Source organism: Haliotis cracherodii, unplaced genomic scaffold, assembly GCF_022045235.1.
Source record: "Haliotis cracherodii isolate W230 unplaced genomic scaffold, xgHalCrac1.p SCAF_4, whole genome shotgun sequence".
Classification (NCBI taxonomy): Eukaryota; Metazoa; Mollusca; class Gastropoda; order Lepetellida; family Haliotidae; genus Haliotis; species Haliotis cracherodii.
Window position 1 is genome coordinate 42,150,164 of NW_027266297.1, and position 23,312 is coordinate 42,173,475.

The following is a 23,312-nucleotide window of genomic DNA, read 5'->3' on the forward strand; positions in this document are numbered from 1 at the left end:
CAATCAAGCTCCAGAATTCATACAAACATTGGTTTCTTAGGACCAGGTCTACCAAGGAATTCCCCAAAACAGATTTCTGAGGACCTATTCTACCCAGGAATTCCCTACAGGGCTTCCCTGGATCCACAAATTCCAGATGGATCAATGATCAAATGCCATCCACCACTGCTTGATTATTTACGGGCTTCCATGCATCATCATTGATTTCTATTTTTCTGACTGCATGCATGCATTTCTGAGTCCGAAATGAGGGTTTTGAACAATTGTAAAATTGATTACCAGTGCAGTGAACAGTTACACACAAGTTAGTATGCAAGGGCATGACATGATTTATACCAGTAGTGGGTGTATAAAAGACAAGTTTTGGGTTCATACTGACCTGACAAGATTCAAAAGCCACACTTAGAAAACAAAAGAAATACATGTAGTCAAAATATATTTATTATTTGCCTGACTGCTCTATATTTGATGGATTATAAAACTAAAAAAAAAGAAAGAATCTTTCTAAATAATAACTGATATATGCATTGTGGATAGTCTCTGAACACTACAAACCTAAAAAGGGAACAAAATCTCAGAAGTAAATATATAGATATTTTCATGGAAAATTACAACAAATACTGCAGTATAAATAGATGTAATGTTTATTATTTTTTTAAAAGCTTACCTACTGACTTAAGCAACTTCGTTCCTGATAAAACTGGTTGGTAGAGAGAGGGGTGGGGGTGGGGGTGGGGATTATTTGTTCTCAGATTGTGCCCCCCCCCCCCCCCCCCCCCCCCAAATTAATTGCTCGTTGGGCATGTTCTATGCCCTGAACACGTGTGGATTAGAGATAAACACAAACACGCACACATTATTATGTGTTTATAAATGGTTTATTGGATGAATACCGTATACAAGAAAGGTGGGATTTTCAAAGAATCGACTGGTTTAGCCAACCGTGTCGCATAAATAATACGTCAAATACTACAGTCATTGTAGGGATTACTATTTTCAGCACACGACTCCAATTATACATCCATAACACGCAGGCTGTAATAATTTAATATTTTCACGGTAGCTAAATACCGCAATTATCCAACATTAAATTCATTTTTACAATCACAATTTTTCTATCAGCAAAATCATGCGTATCTTTAATAGCCTCAACTATATACGGACCATTTAATAGAGCCATTCCATACACGGACCTCAACACTTTATCTGCATGTCTGAAAGTTTATGTCCACGTGTCGGAGTCGAGTTTTCAATGACCGTCTCCTTTTATCTCCCAGCTGAGAACATAAACATTCACAAATTCTTGCACGATGGCAAGTCACGTGACCATGGCGTGAGGAATTTCAAGCAACGGCAGTTTACTTCCCGGCGACGAGTGGTCCGCGTGCGAAGGTCAGTGGAACATGTTTTAATTGAGATGATAAATACTCTTGGTGGTTGCAACCTAACCCTGTGTATTTAAAGTAATACTTATTTTGATAAGACGTATTAATGTCATTTGAAAATATAAGTCTATTAAACGTGTCTACATTCTCAACATAGTCTCCATCAGAAGTGTTTTGCTTGTGTTGGGTCCGACTTGGCCCGGGCGGTCAAAATCAACTTTAAACACACAGACGTATCTTCAAATGTGTTTACATCTATAGATGAGTGTTATATCTACCTATATACCACTTTATAATGTCACGGTACATCGTATTTAAAGAAAACAAGGGGCTCAAAGTGAAGCCCTTTTCCCTTTACATTCTCAACATAGTCTCTATCAGAAGTGTTTGGCTTGTGTTGGGTCCGACTTGGCCCGGGCTGTCAAAATCAACTTTAAACACACAGACGTATCTTCAAATGTATTTACATCTATAGATTAGTGTTATATCTACCTATATACCACTTTATAATGTCACGGTACATCGTATTTAAAGAAAATAAGGTGCTCAAAGTGTAGCATTTCTACTGTATTTTCTTAAGAAAATCTATGTCAGAAGTGTTCGGTCCGACTTGGCCCGGGCTGTCAAAATCAACTTTAAACACACAGATGTATGTTCAAATGTGTTTACACCTTTGGTTTAGTGTTATATCTACCTATATACCACTTTATAATGTTACAGTTTATCGCATTTAAAGAAAACAAGGTGCTCAAAGTGAAGCAATTTTACTGTATTTTCTTAAGAAAATCTATGTCAGAAGTGTTCGGTCCGACTTGGCCCGGGCTGTCAAAATCAACTTTAAACACACAGATCTATCTTCAAATGTGTTTACATCTATAGATTAATGTTATATCTACCTATTAGTGGGGCGGTTAAGGCTAAAATTGTGCACTTTTGGTTCAAAGCACCAAACTTGGTACACTTATACAGTGAACCATTCCAAACATTTTTGGATATGGATCCACCTCAGCAGAGCCCCCTGGTGGTAGAAAATCCAAGATGGCCACCAACATGGCTGAACTCTCTAATGATATCAATATATACTCAATATATCATACTTATCTGATCCATTTATACACATATCCATACTAATGCATGCGGAATGAATTGCAGCAGAGCTGTATATAATTCAAATATAGTTTGCAGCGCCCCCTGGTGGTAGAAAATCCTAGATGGACGCCAGCATGGCTGAAATCTCTAATGATATCAATCTGTACTCAACACATCATAGTTATCTGGCCAATTCTTACAAATTATCATTGTAATGTATTTAGGAGTAATCACAATAATCCTGTATATAATTCAAATCTTGTATGCAGCGCCCCCTGGTGATGACGAAAATCCAAGATGGCCTCCAATATGTTTTAGTTTTCAGAAATTGTCTATTTCTACGGCAGATATAGATGTCATTTGATATCTTTGGACTAAGGATAAGTTGATAAGTTTTGATATGATGAAACATTTTAAATGACATTGTATTAATTAATGTGTATTGTCTATGATCTATTCTCGGCATATTAATTTATAAATGGTCTACTGAGAAAGGGGGCGGTCGGGTAGCCTGGGCCTAGTGGTTAAAGCGTTCGCTCGTCACGCCGAAGACCCGGGTTCGATTCCCGACATGGGTACAATGTGTGTAGCCCATTTCTCGGTGTCCCCCGGCGTGATATTGCTGGAATGTTGTTAAAAGCCGCGTAAAACCATACTCACTCACTCACTGAGAAAGGCTCCACCCAGTTTATATTAGATCACCCCAAAATCATTCATCTGGGAATGGATTCATATCTTAAAAACAAGAAGGTATTATTGACATTATTGCCATGAACCTATAACATTAACTTACATCCTACTTAAGTAGGACCAGAAATATCGGTTCAATGTATGTGTTTACGGTTCTATAATTCACTTACAGTGAACTCTTTCCTTCAAAGTATCACATAGCACTGTACAGGCAGGCAGTGTAAAGTTTACAAAGGTTTGCAAGACTTTTTTGCAGGTGTAGTGTTAGTTTATAACACTTCTTTGTGCCTGACCAAGTGTTGTCCACTTGGGTATCTATATATTACTGCATGTCCTCTCCCAACCCCAGGCTACAAGATTCTGTCGTGTGGGACGTTTGTCAAGCACCTATCCCCAAATATGCATTGGTGCTGTCTCTGGGCTGCCTCTTTGGGTTGAAATGTCAATTGTCTGAGATCTTCATGAACAGAGATTTTGCCTTTCATTGACCTTCCAAATAAACCAGTGAGAACGACAAACCGCTAAAGAATCTGTATTGTGTTGTCAGAGATATCTGCTGATGATGGGAAAGCATTGGTGACTTCAGGAAATACTTGACTCGTATCCCAAGCTTATGAACCGGTGAAGGCATGAAATAGTACAATGTCTCTGTCTTTTCCTCTAGAAGAAAACTCGGCTGTTTCAGTCAACCCAATTGCACCTCCATCACCTTTCATACGGCTATTGAATTGTTCATGTGTCTGACCTTGTGCCACACAAGAGAATGTCCGTTTAGTCTTTAGTTTAGTGTGTCACGAATCCATCGGAACAATATTCGAGGTACAGCGGTGCTCGTGCTCTACTGTAAGAGGGACATATCTGTGAAACGCGAGCCATTAATATGACAAGTGATGCTGCAAACTTTGGGAAATCTGCTTTTTGAATTGCACCCACCAGGCACAATATACAAAGTTCTTGTTCAAGAACAAGGGGCCAGTAGTGAAATGGGCTGAGCAGCTTACTTCGGTGTATACCAGTTTCTGAAAAGATCGTCGGTGTTCGCTTCTGTTTCCTTATATCGCACATATGACTGATGTTGTAGAAAGATGGATACACATGATGAAGGAATCAGGAAATCTGAATGAGGCAATTACAGCAGCACAGATTGCAGTTTTCCATCTACTTCCTTCGGGATAGTTCTGAGAATCCTGAAAGCAACAATTTATATATGCAAATCTACCAAACATGATAAGGAAGTTTATCACATAATTCAGGACAGTTCCACTGGATTGTTTCAGCAATTGTGTATAGTGGTTCATCCAAGGCAAGCACATGCATCTGACCAGGATACAAATGCTCAATACCCTTTTTACCACATTAATTGAATGCTGTATCATAGCAACGGAATGTGCACATTCTAGAACATTGGCATATGGGCAATTGTTTTTGGAGGCTATGTTTGTCTTATTTTAGCAATACTTCCTTCATGTGATATGACCAGTTTTACTCATGGTCAGGCATTGTGTTAACACTATCTACCTCTTCAGCTTTTGAACGCTGCTGCAATAGTGAAATGTTGGTACCATGAAGTGGATATGTTGCTGTTGTAGAGCAGGGATTATGATAGGTGTTATCTTTTGAGAATGTTGGTGGGTATACCACACCTTCGTCTTCATAAACACCACAAACTGTGCTATATCTGTTCAAATACACCATATTTTGAAATGTATCAACAAGATCACGTTTTCTTGTTTAATACCAAGTAAACTGGGACTTGTATTTCTCGGTCTCAGTGGTGTCATTGTGTTGATGAGCTGGTGCACCGAGATTTCACGCTTTGAAGACAAGATGTTCTGTGATAGAGTAACTTATGTTTATAATGAACACGCTTATAACGAACTGGCGGAACTGGTTTTTTGGTCAAAGCCATTTGCTGTATATATGATGTATATATATTTATAACGAACTACGGTTACAACGAACTCAAATTAGTGGTCCCTTTGAGTTCGTTATAACCGTAGTTTACCGTAGTTTTTTTCATACTTGGTCCTACAAATTTCATACTGACTAGAGCTTTCAAAGAGGCAGGTACACACTGTTTATGGCAGTCAGAAGGAAATGTTCCTCTGAAAGTTTGTTTTAACCTTAAATCACGTCTGTGGATAAGTGTTGCTCGTTTAGTTAGCCTTAATGATTCAGAATCAAAAAGGCATGTTTCAGTGCTGGTTCAATATTTTTTATCACATTCCGAGTTCAGTTACCGATTTTTAACCAAGTTCATGCAGTCCAATATATTCCCCAGATCTGCCTTACAGAATACATATCTTGCTTCAAATGAATGAATTTTAGTACCAAAAACTTATACATTCAGTAAAGCATTACTTGGAATTGTTTTAAAGCCACATTTGATTGAAATGATTGCAATGAACAAATGATACTGATATTGTGGACAAACATTTGACATTTTTTGAAGATTAAGTCATTTTGGCGGCCATCTTGGATTTTCTTCGCCACCAGTGGGCGCTGCATATAAGATTTGAATTATATACAACATTGACTCAATTAATTTTATATAAATGACTAAAATTGACAAAATAATGATGATATATTGAATATAATTTGACGTCATAAGAGATTTTAACCATTTTGGCGGCCATCTTGGATTTTCTACCACCAGGTGGCGCTGCTGAGGTGGATCCATATCCAGAAATGTTAGGAATGTTTCAATGTATAAGTGTGCAAAGTTTGGTGCTTTTAACCCAAAGTACACAATTATGACTAAAATCCAGCCTTAAACGCCCCACTATATGTACCACTTTATAATGTCACAGTTTATCGCATTGAAAGAAAACCATGAGTTCAAAGTGAAGCCCTTTTTCCTCTACATTCTCAACATGACTAGTATTATATATATCTACCTATATAACACTTAATAATGTCGCACGATAACTCAAAGAAAACTGGTCTGTTAAATTCGAGCACTTTCACTGTATCTTCTCAAGAAAGTTTCACCAAATGTGTTGGAGTAAAGTATACTCTTTAAAGTGAAGCCCTTTTTTCATGGTATGTGTCTGGTCGGAAAATCCCTTGCTTTAACCTAATCCGTCGTGTGTTTTTTCAAGGATCATACTCACAGGGTAACACTTGGAGATTTGAAACATTGAAACATTGAAACGGCTGAAGAAATGCATATGTAGCCTAGTTTAGACTATGCACTTGTTTTGTGTACAGATACGACGGCGAGGTTGGGGCAACCTGACACACATGAGCATTAATAGCGTGTACCATGTGAGCCATGGTTGAAGTCATTCATGTGTGAAAAATGTTGTCGAGGCATTTATAAACGGCTAAAGAAATGCAAACGTAGCCTAGTTTAGACTATGCACTTGCTTTGTGTACAGAGGTGACGGCGATGCGTTCATCACAGTTTGTGACGGATTACGGATACGAACGAACTAGCACTTGTTTGGCAGGTAGGTTTCGTTAAGATTTGTTACCTTGTTCTCTCTCTACCCACTACTTCCTTAATCACAATTTAAATCCTAAATAGACTTTCGGACCTAACACTGTGGCAATTTTAGACCCTGTGTTTCTGTATTTACTTGAGCTCATTTCCCCTAAGGTTTACACATCTCATAAGACTAAGTCATCAATGGTGTCAAAGCTGTCTGACGTTTCTTATGAACAGTTTATGAAGCTAAACAATGTCCAAGTGACTTAAGCACAAAAATACGCGAACACTTCTGACATAGATTTTCTTAAGAAAATACAGTAAAAATGCTTCACTTTCAGCCCCTTGTTTTCTTTAAATACGATGTACCGTGACATTATAAAGTGGTATTTAGGTAGATATAACACTAATCTAAAGATGTGAATCCATTTGATGATACATCTGTGAGGTTTAAGTTGATTTTGACAGCCCGGGCCAAGTCGGACCCAACACAAGACAAACACTTCTGATAGAGACTATGTTGAGAATGTAAAGGGAAAAGGGCTTCACTTTGAGCCCCTTGTTTTCTTTAATTACAGCGATCTGAGACACTATAAAAGTGGTATTTAGGTAGATATAACACTAGTCTATAGATGTAAACACATTTAAAGATAGATCTGTGAGGTTTAAGTTGATTTTGACAGCCCGGGCCAAGTCGGACCCAACACAAGCCAAACACTTCTGATAGAGACTATGTTGAGAAAGTAGGGGGAAAAGGGCTTCACTTTGAGCCCCTTGTTTTCTTTAAATACGATGTACCGTGACATTATAAAGTGGTATATAGGTAGATATAACACTAATCTATAGATGTAAACACATTTGAAGATACGTCTGTGTGTTTAAAGTTGATTTTGACCGCCCGGGCCAAGTCGGACCCAACACAAGCCAAACACTTCTGATAGAGACTATGTTGAGAAAGTAGGGGGGAAAGGGCTTCACTTTGAGCCCCTTGTTTTATTTTACAGCGATCTGAGACACTATAAAGTGGTATATAGGCAGATATAATACTAACCTAAAGATCTGAATCCATTTGATGATACATCTGTGAGGTTTAAGTTGATTTTGACAGCCCGGGCCAAGTCGGACCCAACACTTCTGACATAGATTTTCTAAAGAAAATACAGTAAAAATGCTTCACTTTGAGCACCTTGTTTTCTTTAAGTACAGTGATCTGAGACACTATAAAGTGGTATTTAGGTAGATATTATACTAGTTTATAGATGTGAATCCATTTGATGATACATATGTGAGTTTAAAGTTGATTTTGACAGCCCGGGCCAAGTCGGACCGAACACCTGTGTGACTGTTGAGAGTATAGGGAGAAGAGGTCTCCTTTAACCAACGTGTCTGCTTTAAATACGACGATCAGTGACATTAAAAAGTGGTATTTACTTATATATAGAACGTTCCTACAAATATAAACACTATGCTCACAGATGGAAATTTGTATCACGATAGCTAGAAGTATTTGATACGTTTCACATCTTACTTCGTTTAACGATTGCTCTTTTACATGTTACCAAGATCAGCGACGCTTACACACTGCTCCACTTTCTGGTTTTCAAGCGATTTATTCCGAATTACTTATTTATGGTGCACTTTTTTGTTTGTTGATTGTTCATTAATGTCATTGTGTGTATGTTGCATCAATTATATGTAGGTATGATCGCCGATAATGAAGTAATTAGCCAGTAACACTTTGGCCCGTCTTGGCCCGGCCCGGCCCGACTTTTAGGCAATGCCAAAAAATAACACGCCCCAAACTATACGTAGCACGTACTGTAAACGATTTTAGGAAATCAGATTATCTGTATATCTATACAGTCATGATCATACAATAGTAGATAGTGCGTCCGTCTGGAGAGCGGAAAATCAGCGGTTTGATCCCCGGTCGCGTCATACCAAAAGAACTTAATACATAATACTTGTTTCTCTGCCTGGCGATCGGGATTAAGGGGATAAAAGCAAGGAATGGTCAACTCGGAGTCAGTATACTATGTCTAAGCGGGGTATCCATGTTAAAATTCGGCATGGCATCTCAGTGGGCTAGCACCATAACATCTCGGCATAAGGACTATCGGCAGCACAAGTGCACGTACATCTGAGCTAGGATATTCAGCATAGAGAATTGTATGTGCCGCATGCAACTATGTATTTAACCGACAAACAGTGAAAAAGAACAAAATCACCTGCACTTCTTGTGTTTTTTATTTTAACTCTGCTTTGCCAATGACAATGCTACCGACTCGACGTCCCCCATCGTCGCTAAATATAGCAGCGTTTAATAAGTGGTAACGCGGAACTAAAACGGAATACAATTATTTCTTTTATTCATATCGCTTATGAATAAGTGCAAATTCGTATGAAGAATGTCGTATTGCTTATTTTCTGTAATTACTGCCCATTGCCATGTTTAATTTCCAACCATGATATCACTCCCAAATGTATTATTTGATTGTCTATCATATCATAACCTAAAATATCATGTCTAGTTCGTGAGGTGGTGACATGTTCAACAATACAGTCTTCTCTTAAACAGCTATCTTGGCCAATCCTGGCAAAACTGTGCATTAGCATGTATTCTGATCAATCTGCATGATCCTTTGAAATGTTGTACGATGGTTGTCAGTCATGGCTTATTTTGAACGATGAAAGCAAAAAATATTTTCGAAACCAAGTTTTTTTTAGTTTGTCTGGATCTCTCTCAAAGACAGATGCCCCAAAATGCAAGGAACATCGAATGGCCTTTCACTCTGAATATTGTGTATCACAAGTCCGATATACCCACTTCGTCGCCTTTCACTCTGAATAATTTGCATCACAAGTCTGATATACACACTTCCTCGCCTTTCACTCTGAATAATGTATATAACATGTCCGACATACACACTTCCCTGCCTTTCATTCTGAGTGATGTATATAACATGTCCGATATACCCACTTCCTCGCCTTTCACTCAGAATAATGTGTATCACAAGTCTGATATACACACTTCTTCGCCTTTCACTTTGAATAATGTGTATCACAAGTCCCATAGATCGGGGTCGAAGTGCTTCATAATGATATTGTTAAATGACAACATAAAACGGGATATTGTTTACAGTTACAAACAAAACAAAAACTAAATGAATTGAATATTGTGAGTCAAACCACGGACCTATATAACCTTATACAAGTCCGTGGTCAAACCTTATTCATTCCACGGCCACAATCAGAAATATTTCAGAAACCTCTCAAATTACTGCTTTTACTATTGTAGTATGCACGATCCTATTACTAATGTGACCACAATGTGATGTAGATACAAATCCTTTATTTCAGAATTTCCCTTGAAAAACATTGTATTACAATTATTACAATTCGTATACATCTAATTTTAACATAATTTATGAAAAGAAATATCGTTCAGACACAGTGGCATTTGTACTTGAATGTAAATTGCCGCATTTAAAGGCGTGTGGATATTTGACATGCAAAAAATAACAAAACACTCATCATAATGTTTCATATTTATAGTGAAGAATTTAATGTGGGTTATGATGAATAACCCACATTAAATTCTAATATATATACATATATACTGAATATGATCATATTCAGTATAGTTTCCCCCAAATATGGGGGCACTGGTGGCCCGGTCGTCTAAGGCGCCGCGATTCGCTGGGCACGCCAGAAACCTATGATTGTGGGTTCGAATCCCGGTTCGCCACGATTATGTTTCTAGGTGTGTCAGCACCATACCCGTGCTCGTGAGTTTCCCCGAAGTGGTAAACGTCTGAAACCTGCGTAACTTCTGGCTTTCCTCCCACATTAAGCTGACATGCCGTGATATAACTGGAATACTGTTAAAAGCGGCGTTAAACCCAACTCACTCACACTTCCCCTCATTTTATAAAATCATATTCCGCATATATATCGCCATACGTTTTAGAGTTAACCGAAAGCATTACCGCAGTAAATGGTGTTTACGGAATTGTGGACTGTTTATCCCAGTTCTGGTCGCTGCACACGTCGCTTTTTAAGTAAAATAATCTTGAACGCGACGTTTAATTAAATTTTACCTTATCTCATATAGTTACGGTGACCTTTTCTTACATAAGTGTACCAGTTTGTTTACAAGTGATAAGGGTCAGTGGGACATTATTTTAGAAACATGTGTGACCTATTTGTGTAATATTTCTTTGGCAGAATGTTTCGGCTTGGTTTGCTGTTAATGTCATGGACATGGGCACTTTCTGCTGTGAGCGAGGTGAGGTATAAAACAAATGTGGCGTCTGCTCCCAACATATGTCTCACACTAGTATGTGTGGGTGTTTGAATGTGTAGCGAACACTATGCGGCAAGGGTGTCCCAGTCGCGTCTTATGCGCCGCAGTTCGCTGTCAAACATATTTTATTGATCGTCAGTAGAATCGTTAAAAACTTTGAAAGCTGTACATAATTATATTCTGTGCACTGAATTATTTAATTAATTCAAGTTTTGTCTCAGTTGTTATTATTGAAAATAATACTGCTGATTGCAGGTGACGACATACTGACAAGTCTGTTCTTTTGAAAAGAAATGGATTAAGTACCTAAGCTCCTGGTATTGATTGCCAATAAAATATGTTTGATTAAAGTTTGAAAAGTGGCGTTCTTGTACTAAATAAAATTGAAATATATCTCTCCTGCCATTTATTTATGTATTTTAGAGTTAATTTCCTTCGCGTACCCAAATGTTATCTCCCTTTGACCGATCCATAGTTGGTTTATTGTTTGTTTGTTTACATTTAGAGAGAAATTCAGAAAGTGTTCATAGTATAAAGCAATGGGTCAGTTGGTCAAATGGAATGATGATTTACACAGTTATATATAAAACAACAATACGGGCTGGGATAATAATGACCAACATCATGAACTTAAAACAGAGCCCGTCAACTCAAGCCTGTTCTGCCACACATCTATAACCAATGCCTGGGAGCTAGAAGACCCTCCTCACAAGGAGTGATTGACTATGGTGTGCGATACTATTGCTTGGTCTGTTCCGCTAATGAAGTATTTAAACGTTAGTTTTCAGGTGCATGAGTAATTGAGTATAACAAATCCATGCATGTATACCACCGGCTGCAGTTCCATTACTCAACGCACAACACGACGGTGTAATTATACGCAGATTTATCATATCAATATTTTATAATTTCACGCATTTTTGATAAAGCGAGGGGCGAATGAATGATGCGTTAAAACCGTTTTCGCGGGTAGTATTTCAGTTGTATCACTTCGTGTTCAGCTTATTATGAGATGAAGGCTCAAAGATTGTTGATCATTATCATGAAACCATGCAATCGGCGGATCATGACACGCCCAAGGGACCTAACTCTTTACAACGACGTCTGGGCCACCCGTTCCCCCGATATAAGGCGATGAGGCAAGGCTCGGGATTGATAAACTCTCACCGTTACTATCGGCCATACACCGATCGATGGCAACCGTTGTATGCTCGCCAGATGGTAATGAGTTTATTGGCGATAGAGACCCAGACCACAGTCTGACTATCAGCGAAGAGTTCACTCGTGATAACTCGTGTCATTCCGGAAAAATTCGTTGAAAGTTACGGAAAGGGACGAGCGGAGACGAATAGTTCTGTCACGACGGGGAAAAAATGGCCTTCACACTTTGTACCCATGTTGGGAATCGAACCGGGGTCTTCGGCGCGAACGCTTTCACCACTAGGCTCCCCGACCGCCCCTCTTGAGAATAGAGGTTGTTGGATGACACGTAGCAAGGATTCCTTCTGACGCAATTATTTGAACATAAGACGTAGGCTGCTTGACAGCTGGCATATTTTAATGACGAGACATATTGCTGGATACCGTACGATCTAAGCAACAAGTGGATTGCCCAGCACGCGGTTGACCGTATGTTGTGAGTCTGAAATCCAGACGGGTTGATGAAACATTTTACATGGCTTATTTATGTCACAGTCAATGTGTAATATGACTGAAGTTTTCACTTTGGCAATTTACGAAACACCAAAATAGTGTAGTCAATTTTCAATAATGTTCCCGTCAGATTGACTAAACGTTATTAAGATGTTCAAAAAGGCTTATAACATCACAATCTACTCCGTCCGTCCGCTTCTAAAAGGGGACAAATTTTCTAAAAAACTATGTAAGTCAGAGAAATGAAATTTTACACACTGATGTTACTGGTCATCATCTCAAATGTGTTTGAATATTGGTGTCGTAAATTCATTTTTACAGAGTTATGCCCCTTGCTCCATGCATACTGCTTGAAATTGGGAAAGCTATCTCAGAAACTACTGATGTTACATGAATGAAAGTTTGCAGAAATACTTGTCAAGACTGAGTTAGAAATATGCTCCCGTCAAATATATTTTTACAGCGTTACGGCCCTTGATCCATATTATTTTGTTTGGTGCATATTGTGCGCAATAGAGACAAGTTTTCTCAAACACTACTGAAGGCAGATTATGTAAGAGCTCATCAAGACAGTTATTTTTGCCAGAGTATAAATGTGTGTATTAATTTAACATTTAATATTTTTCTGATGACATAAAGCGGACCAAGTCTTCTTAAAGCGTTATATGACTCTTTTTAATACTTTATGTTCACTATCACATGGACAAACACAATTCTAATGTTCCTCATGGTGGGGGATTGTTATGCTTGGACTAGGAGCCAAACAAATAAACAGAATATCTTTTTTTCTGTTTGTCGTATCAATTTTAGTCACTGGGTGATGAAATAGATCATACAAATGTTTGGAGTTCATAATATCACAAGCGGAAAAATATTTGCTAAATGACTGAAATAATTTGGCATTATGTAAATTGTCAAAGTGATAATTTCAGACTTATTTTACATATTGACTGTTTGACTATAACATATATACATAGACTCTTCCACACTCACCACCACCATAAAACATACACACGCACGCACGTACACACGCACACGCACACGCACGCACGCACGCACACACACCACCCGTGTAACCACATACCCGACATATGCTTGTGTACTATGATTATGATAGATTGATAGATGCAATTTATTTATTTATTTTTCTTTGCCTTTACATCACATGTATTTTCTTAAAGGGCAAACTGTGGATATTCTCCGTCAGTGGGAACCGCCGACCTTACAACTATGCGTAAGTGTTGATGTTAAGACCTGTTGATTGAGTGTGTCGTCACCGACGTGTATTCTAGCTGTCAGCAACCGATCTGCCTCTTTAAGGCATCCCCCCATCAACTTATGCTTGTCGTATGGACGATTTAGTGTATCGGGCTGCCAGGCTCGGCGATTTGGTGGATTGCGTGTCGTCTTCCCGACGATACATGGCGTTCCTTATTATATCACTAGTTGTCTGGGACAGACTTGATTATTTATAGGGCACCGTCATTAAGCTGGAACGCTGTCACTGTTACTTTACTTTGTTTGTTCGTTTAACGTCGCACTCAGCAATACCCCAGCTGTATGGCGCCGGTCTTTAAATAATCGAGTCTGGACCAGAGAAGTCATTGGCATCATGAGCATCGATCTACGCAAAAGGGAAACGATGACATGTATCAACCAAATCATCGATTCTGACCACCCGATCCCGTTAGTCGCCTCTTACGACAAGCATTGTCGCCTTTTACGGCAAGCATGGGTTGCTGAAGACCTTTTGTAACCAGGATCTTCACGGGTCGCAACGATATGAACGGTATCAATAACGTTTGAATTGAATAACATATCTTATATTGGTTCCGATGATCATTGTGGGGACAGGTGTGCGTCATATACTTAAACTAATTACTGCACAAAGACACGAAGCTGTACATAAACATAGTACTCCATAGGATGGATGGAGATTTCAATATTGATTGAAGCGCCGTAAAATAGTTGAAGCTTCCCTTGTCCCAGACCTTGTCTTGACGATACAGAAGTTAACCTTGTCGCATTCAATCTATGAGATAAACATGATATTTGGCAGGTATTAAAATCACCTACTTATTTTACAATTGTATCACTAACTGGCTGAAAAGTAAGTGTGTTTTGAGTTTAACGCCGTTGTGCACAGTATTTCTATTTATATCAGGGCATGTCAGCTTGATGTGGGAGGAAATATCTTGGACGTTTACCACTTTGGTGAAATTCACGAACACGGGTACGATGTTGACAAAACTACAAACATAATTTGGGAGAATCAAAGAGTCGTACCCATGATAATAGGGTTCTGACACGTCTAGGGGACGTAACTCTGCACAGCGTATTGCGGCGCCTAAGTCATATCAACTTTGATACTGGAAATTGCTTTATTGATACTGGGAATTGTTTTATTGATATGGGGAATGAACTGCCGCACATAATATATCACGGACACACTTATCGAGATGCATCTTGATCTACTTAATCTCATTAATTGGAGATATAATCGTCCAGAGACAGCTACCATCGCATACGACCTAAAGAGTTTTCGGAGAGAGGTTTGGAATCTAAGGTTTGGAGTTTAAGATTTGATTTTTATTATATTTTCGACAGAACATCCTCCTAGTTTTTTATCGTTATAACTTCAGGGACGAGACTGGGAAACTTGTGGGATTTGAGTTGGACATCATAGACAAAGGTGAGTTTTTTCAATAGGAATGAAAAACATGTCCATGTACGCCTGCCTCAGGTATCGGTACAGACATTGAACGCTTCGCTTCGTAATAGGTGGTCAGGTAATGCTAGCCTGAATCAATATTAGATATTTGAAAATAGATATTGAAATTATGTATGAATCGATAAATAGGCATATCTTGTTTCGTAACAGTACCACTTTGTTAACTTTACTATGCATCGCTACACCGATGACACCCTCAAGAGTGAGTGAGTGAGTGAGTATAGTTTTACTGCGCTTTTAGCAATGTTATTCCAGCAATAATACGGTGGTGGACACCCGAATCACACATTGTACCAATGTGGGGAATCAATCCCGGATCTTCATCGTGACGAGCGAACGCTTTACCCACCACGATACCCTTACCGATACGATACCGCCACGACACCCTTAAGAAAGACATAAGTTTATAACAAACATCAACTCTCTTAAATAGTGTTATCCATAGTGCGATACAGATCGAAAACTGTCACTCGATCTTGAATCAAATAGTCAATTTGATAAAAGTTTAACATCTATATCATGACAGCGATCTGTTTGATGTGCATCCACTCTGAGCAGAAACTGCTCTCTCCATCCATCTTAAACAATGTATGAAGCCTTTGTCACGTGTTCCCTGTCGAGAAATGTCTGGGACATTGCCAAAGCGGCGTAAAACCTACTCACTCATCAAACCGTCGGTGGGACAATATGCATCACTCTTTTGAGAGTATTTGCAGTCTATGTCTAGACACCGTAATTAGAGCTGTGTGTGAAACCCTGATACCGTCTCAGTTGGGTAATTATTTACAGCTACGATAAACATATAAATAAAATGTTCGTTATCAGACATTTGAACTACTTCAATCCACTTTGCTGGGACTGTCTATTGACCCAAGTCTAGCATCTTACCTAACAATCATATCGACACATTAAAATTATGTACGTGAAACAGATTCAATATTCTTATGAAAAGTATTTGTGCTACAATGAAGAAGAATCAAGGTTATTTCGGCGCATCCCACATTTCTTGTTTATAGTGTGTTCCACGGCTGGCGTGAAGTGCGCACCGACGGTACAACCCTTCTCCGAGTGCACGCAGACAGTCGACGGCCGCTTCTTCCCAGGGAGAGGTGAGGTCGAGAACAGCTAAACACCACAGAATTTGTAGTCTAGGGGAGGGAATGGCGGATTCCAGTCTCTCTCCCTCTGTGTGTGTGTGTGTGTGTGTGTGTGTGTGTGTGTGGATGTGTGTGTGTGTGTGTGGATGTGTGTGGTGTGAAGAGCATGGGTTCACTCCCTTATTTTGTCAGCCGTTGCTCATCTGACGTTCTCTCCGTGACTTGGGTTGTGTGTGTGCTCGTGTGTGTGTGTGTGTGCTCGTGTGTGTGTGTGTGTGTGTGTAGTGGGAAGAGCATGGGTTCACTCCCTTGTTTTGTCAGCCGTTATTCATCTCACGTTGTTCTCTCAGTGACTTGGTTTGTGTGTGCCAGGAAACGGTCTTCCACATCCCAGATCCCCTCTCGAGGGCTGGGATAAAGTAAATTTCCTTCGCCCACACTTGAGCTGAGAAATAATATATGTAACAGTAAAACATCCCTCCACTCGATCTCAAGATGAAGCCAATGTCATATGTCTGGAATACTGCTTATTGCAAGAACAAACATAATCAAAGTGAACATTAAGAGGTTATCACTCGTATACTCAGAAAGATCTCCCATTACACGACGGCGTGTGTCGTCCCTCATCTACCACTGGTTGGTCTGACGCACAAGAATATTTGCATGCTGTTATAGCTGGAATATTTCTAAATGCGGTGTAAAAAAACACTAACAAACAAGGTCATGACGCAACGCTTGTTGGGCCCTGAGGTCAAAAGTGCTGCAATTTACCGTGCAGAGTTGTGTCCCTTTGTCGTGCAATGATCATCTTCGGAATTACCCTCCACTTTAAGCTGACATTACGGGTTGTAACTGGCACACTGTTCTAAACAGCGTTCAGTGGTTATGTCAGTTTTGATAACAGTTCATACAGGTCCATCAGAAGATCCATATTATTTAAAAGAAACTTGTTCTCCTTTGCCCGCAGGTTTAATGTCCGGCTGGTTTGACGCCTGTATGGGTTACACGATCACCCAAGAACGGGTCAACGCTGTCCAGTTCACGAGCCCCTACATCCAGACATACGCCAAGTTCACGGTCAAGCCGGGCAACCCCCGCGGGGTCAGCCTGAACACCCTGTCCCAAACCACAATCAGTAAGTACAGACATGACGTCACAGTGTATACTCATACGTATAGAAACGCAACGTTCCCTGTTTGTGTGTTGTTAAACGCCGCACTCACCAATTTCCAACTATATGACGGCGGGATGTAAATAATCGAGTCTGGACCTGACAGTCCAGTGATTGACATCATGAACATCGATTCACGCAACTGGGATACGATGACATGCATCAACCAAGTCAGCAAGCCTGACCAGCCGATCCCGCTAGTCGAATCTTACAAGCAAACGCGTAATTTTGAACGTGAATTGAGTATGCAGTGTCTCATGAGATCCATATTATTTTGTCGTGGTACAATAACTAGTATGAGAATTACATTTATTACCAAACCCTCTAAATCTCCTGAGGCAGTAACTACAATAGAACATGGATATAACGAACTACAAGGGACCAGAGAAATCAGTTCGTAATATCAGTTGTTCGTTATATACGTTTTCGCTCGGAAACGTGCGCCATCTTGGATGAAACAAAAGACAATACACGTTTTAGCAGTGATCACTTCATAGCATTCAATTGATAACATTTTGTCAGTGACACTTGACACTGAGTGAGATTTCTTAGTTCGCTTAGTAGTGGTAGATGGCCTCGTCGAAGATCAGATATCAGTTCGCTGTATCCGTTAGTTCGCTGTAGAGAGTTCGTTATATACGTAAATTTTATATAATATTATATTGGAGATAAATATGGGATTTTTTAACAGTTCGTTGTACCCGTTTGTTCGCTCTATCCGTGTTCGTTATATCCGTGTTCTTCTGTACTGTCAAACCCTCACCGGCGAGTGAGCGTACCCCCTCATTCGTTCACCACGTCTCTCTCTTCCGGATTAACGAGGTTTTACTGGCCAGAACTGGATGAAACGGGCTGAGCAGTGATATTAGTACTGTGTGTAGATCATCATGTTGAGACGAACAAACTGATTTTTTAAACACGAGATGAGATGGTGTATGGGGCTGCTTTTAAGACATGCCATATTTCAACGGTAGTTTGTTCCGTAGAGAGTAGGTTCAAACCATTATCGATTGATTGAATTATTGATCTTCCTCTGTCGCTCACTTTCTTCTCTATTTATCTACCGTCAATCGCTCGCTCTCGTCAATTCGCGAAAAATGATGTATCCATACAACAAAGGTGACACATTTCATATGTTCCGTGATATCGAGCATGACGCGTGGGTGAATGATTTCAGCCTGGGTAAATCTAGAAGATGAAACTAATGGACTAGTCATTTATTACAGGGGTCGAGTTGGAGTGGGGATGTTGTGGTGGTGTTGGGCTGGTTTAAGAGTTTTTTGATGTACCGATGTACAGAAAATATGATGACCGGTCACTTATAGAGTTCATTATTAAACTGGCAGCTTGCATGCCCGTCCTTATCGTCCCTATACATGGCATGTCACGAGCATCCTAGTGCTTAAAGCCTTTAGTTGTCACTCCGAAGCCTGGGTTCGATTCTGGACATCGGTACGGTGTGTGAAGCCTGTGTGTCCCCCGCCGTGATCGCCCTCGATTATCCAGATAGACACTACAGAAAATAGAAAGGAAGTATTGCACGATGTCACCTCGGGGATCAACTGTGATACGACTGGACTATTGTTAAAAGCGTTGTAATAAACATATGTACACGCTAACATATACTGCTCCACTTTGATAGGGATATGTTTTATCTTCATATTTGATTATCCCTATCAAAAGTGGAGTAATATACTTCAGAACTTGTGAGATGAGTGAAAACATGTTTTGTAGTCACCATATTTTCTCTAGTATGACTCCTTAATTAAATTCAGGTTATAAGAGGTCTGGCCTTTCTTCCTTTTGAATTTAACAGAATTTGCTCAAAATTAATTAAATGTTATACAACATGAAACTAATGCTCAGTCGAAATAACACTGACTAATTTTCGTAACTCTGCGAATACTAGCCATAGTTGAGTAGCTGACGGTGTTACCCCTAGAACCGCCCCTCATTAGAGCAACTCTTAATAGCGAAAATGCGGTATATAGGTATTGTAATCGGGTTTAAGAAATGAAGCATAATTATTGAGGATTAAAACACATTTAACATTTTTACTCATAATGATTAATCTTCATAATCTTTACTTCTAAGTACGGTCAGCTGTTAGGGATTTAAGGATTAAGCAGCTATTTCGGACCTGCAGGACCCGCTTCACAATGAGATCTTAGAGCAGGGACTACCGTTGTTTGTTGTAGTCTACGTTTAAGTGTAGTGTTGCTACACGCTTTACAGATCAGGGACGACTTGTATAGTAATAAGTTTTTTTAATCCAAATGAGGGACCGGGTATTATACTTTCAGAAGGGACCCGTGAAATTCCGGGGTAAAATAGGTTTTCAGCAACCCATGCTTGCCGAACAAGGCGACTGTGCTTGTTGTAAGAGGCGACTAACGGCATCGGGTGGTCTTGGCTGTGGCATGTCATCGTATCCCAATTGCATGGATCGATGCTCATGATGTCAATCACTGGATTGTCTGGTCCAGAATCGAATATTTACAGACCACCGTCATATAGCTGGAATATTGCTGAGTGCGGCGTTAATAACAAACAAACAAACTTTCAGAGGGACGCTTTCGATTCACTTTGGAGAAATTAATATATTGTTTCGTAATTTTTAGCTATCCTGAACTGAAGTTCAAGCTAGATAATATAGTCGTCGTTTTCTGCGGTAAACGTTTTATTTACGACCTTTGTCTGAAATCATAAGACGCTGTAAGGTCAACTGTCCAGTGTATTGTATGTCGACAAAAAAATGGACTCCTTCGTCAGTGCGGCCTGAAATGACATCATTGTCTTATCCTCTCTTAAGTCTACATTAGCACAAGATTCCTCTCGCTCATGTGAGTAATTTCATTGGACGGCTATTTTTAGCGTCGTGCCATTCGAATTTGGTTCAAATCCAATCAACCGTGGAGAATTGGTCCTTGGTATGTATCATATTAGAATGGACATACAATACACTTTCGCATGTATCATTATGACATATGATATGTCTTAGGTATGTGGGACGTCAGTACTTAGCGACGTTTCTACTGTGTATATCTTGTAGCTCACCTTAACGGCGCCTACACCAACCAGCAGTGTCTAAACCGGCTCAACTACTCCGTCGGCGGAGTGGTCGTCGCTGCGAACCTTCCTGTGGCAAAGGAACTGGTTTTAAACGGCACGGTACGTCACAGACTCATAGTCACTAATTGTATATTGTTCTTACTTAACAAATTAAAGTACTATTTAAAATTAGTGCATTGGAATAGGGATTAGTATTAGCTGCCATTACTCAATCCCTCTCCTTTCATCGATGATTTTCGTTGTTCAGTATGTCACGAAGTGTGAGTTCTCAATGCATTAGAATCAGATCTGTACCTCTCTGCGTTGAGACCTGAGGACACCTCCCTAGCAGGCCACGTCAGGTGAACCCTGAGCGAAGTTTGACCGCTCATTCTAAGAGAAGATTCCATGGGTCCTTGCCCAAATCAGCTTTCTAAAATTCGGCTTCATTTTGTAATCAGGATCCACGTCGCTTAGAAGCGATAGGGTGTATGACATATCCACAACAATACAACGACACCATTTAACTTTCTACTTTCGGAACGTGTTGATTTAGTTCCTTTTCGAGATATGCTGCATGGCTTGAATGCTTCGATCACTCGTGCCTAGAGAATTTAGAAACGTCGACGCTGATTGGCTGATTTGAAAGTTCACCTGACGCGTCCTTAGATCATCTCCCGTTTGGGTTCAATACGTCGAACGTGAACTTTGAATAACGATTCGAAATTGAAAACAAAATACGGTACCTGTTTCGCGGGTGCAGCCATCTTGTTTTCCCAAACCCGTACGGGTTTTTGTTTTCGATCTGGCATCCGTGAATCTGGAATTAATGTGGTTCATCCTGGTCAAGGGAAAGACTCCGTGGCTATAACGTATAGTTAGCCATAAGGCGCATTGGTCTTGTTCCACAATGCGGTCTTAGCACAATAATTTAACATACTTACGCTGGTCATTGAACTGAAATCGCTTTGTGTGACGAGACCCTAAAGCGAATTCATCCTTGCACTGTTATTTTCACCAGGTCGACGCTGCGTTTTCACCAAGGTCAAGAATACCTGACCTTGAGACGTTGAACATCACTCTTCATTGTGACCTTGGAGGCGTGGCTGTCATGGTAACAAAAGGAAGCACGCTCCCTGATTGGTGGAATCCAGCTTATGAAAAATTCGTTAAGTCCGGAGAATATCAGAAAATATGTGAAACATGGCGATCCAAGTCAAGTATGTGATGGTTGATGACCGTTTTAATACCCCCAATATTGCTAAAAAGCGGCGTAAAGCCCATATTCACCCATGCACTCAACATAAGCAGGTTTACTTGCATTGTATAATGGTTGTGAAATATGAGTATTATATTTTTTAATAAATATGGAATGGAACACAATATAGGAACACAAGAATGTTCTCCTAGTCAGCGGTTGGTCAGCAAAAACATTTGCGATCGGGTATCTTGAACGTGTTTTGTTTATGTGTTTTTTACGCCCCAGAGGTTTTGTAATCTGATAATTGATCAATTAATAGTTGTTTTTATATATTTCAACAAAATATATACAAATATTAAACTTTCTTCTGTTTCAGCATCTTCCATTAAATGCTTCGATGATGCCCACCATGCAGAGATAGCAGGGAGTGGCCAAACAACCGCAGTGGTCAGTTGGTGTTTGACCGCCACAATGCTGCTGGTCACTCTCTCGATCAGCGGTCCGGAGACCAGCTGGGTCCAGACTGTAGGACACTCGACCCACTGTGACTTGTAACCGGCGTTAAACAAGCAGCTTGTCAAGTCTTATATAAGTCACCGACCATCTTCCCGAGGCAAGGGAGTTAACTGACTATGAAAGTCCAGTGGAATCTCCCCGAGGCAATGGAGTTAACTGACTATAAAAGTCCAGTGGAATCTTCCCGAGGCAAGGGAGTTAACTGACTGTAAAAGTCCAATGGAATCTTCCCGAGGAAAGGGAGTTAACTGACTATACAAATCCAGTGGAAATTAGACTTTCAAAGTCAGTTAACTCCCTTGCCTCGGGAAGATGGTCACAGATTTGACAGGAATGTATCCCTTTGACTGTTGTATCCCTTTAATTCCATTTTATGCAGAGCAATAAATAACAAGCAGAATACAGTCAAAATCTGGATGAACCTAATTATTTTCGCCTATATATACACAAAGGACATTATTCTGTATCAATAACAAAACTGTCCTCATTGAGAACGGTACCGCCCGAAGATAGGGGGCTGCTCTGTGTAAAGGACTGACAACAATATCTGATTATGAAGGTTCTGCTATGGATATAACGAATTAATTTTGATATTTCGTTATAAATGAATTCAAGAACAGGTCACTACTCTGTCTTATCTTGTATTTACTACCTCAGCCATTGTTTACTTCTCATCCGTGAACACGATGCATTGTGTATTTTGTATATGTTTATATAAGTAAATAAACCATATAACGTTCAGTTCCTTATTGTGTGCTTTACAACACGGAGGAGGCCGCCTCCCCTATGAAGCCCTATGAACTGTATACAAAAGAGTTCAACACTTCCCCATCACCTGAGCACTACATACACCAGGGATTCAGAACACAACCTTCACTTGACTCACTATTATAGACAAGAGATTCAGAACACAACCTTCACTGGACTCACTATGATAGACAAGGGATTCAGAACCCAACCTTCACTTGACTCACTATTATAGACAAGAGATT

General features: G+C 39.8%; 1 protein-coding gene across 2 annotated transcripts; it reads left to right on the forward strand.

The window, feature by feature from the left end:
• The first annotated feature begins 1,210 nt into the window (after positions 1–1,210).
• LOC139479000 (arginine-binding periplasmic protein-like) lies at positions 1,211–23,059 on the forward strand. 2 transcript variants are annotated; one of them, XM_071261724.1, is made up of 9 exons: positions 1,211–1,392; positions 10,822–10,882; positions 13,735–13,787; positions 15,196–15,245; positions 16,301–16,393; positions 17,349–17,516; positions 20,605–20,723; positions 21,625–21,823; positions 22,181–23,059. In XM_071261724.1, the coding sequence occupies exons 1-9, from the start codon at positions 1,211–1,213 to the stop codon at positions 22,357–22,359; spliced, it is 1,104 nt and encodes a 367-aa protein (XP_071117825.1). In that variant the 3' UTR covers positions 22,360–23,059. The 2 variants fall into 2 exon arrangements, with proteins under 2 accessions (XP_071117825.1, XP_071117826.1); XM_071261725.1 differs by lacking the exon at positions 1,211–1,392 and adding an exon at positions 6,510–6,616.
• Positions 23,060–23,312: the final 253 nt, after the last annotated feature.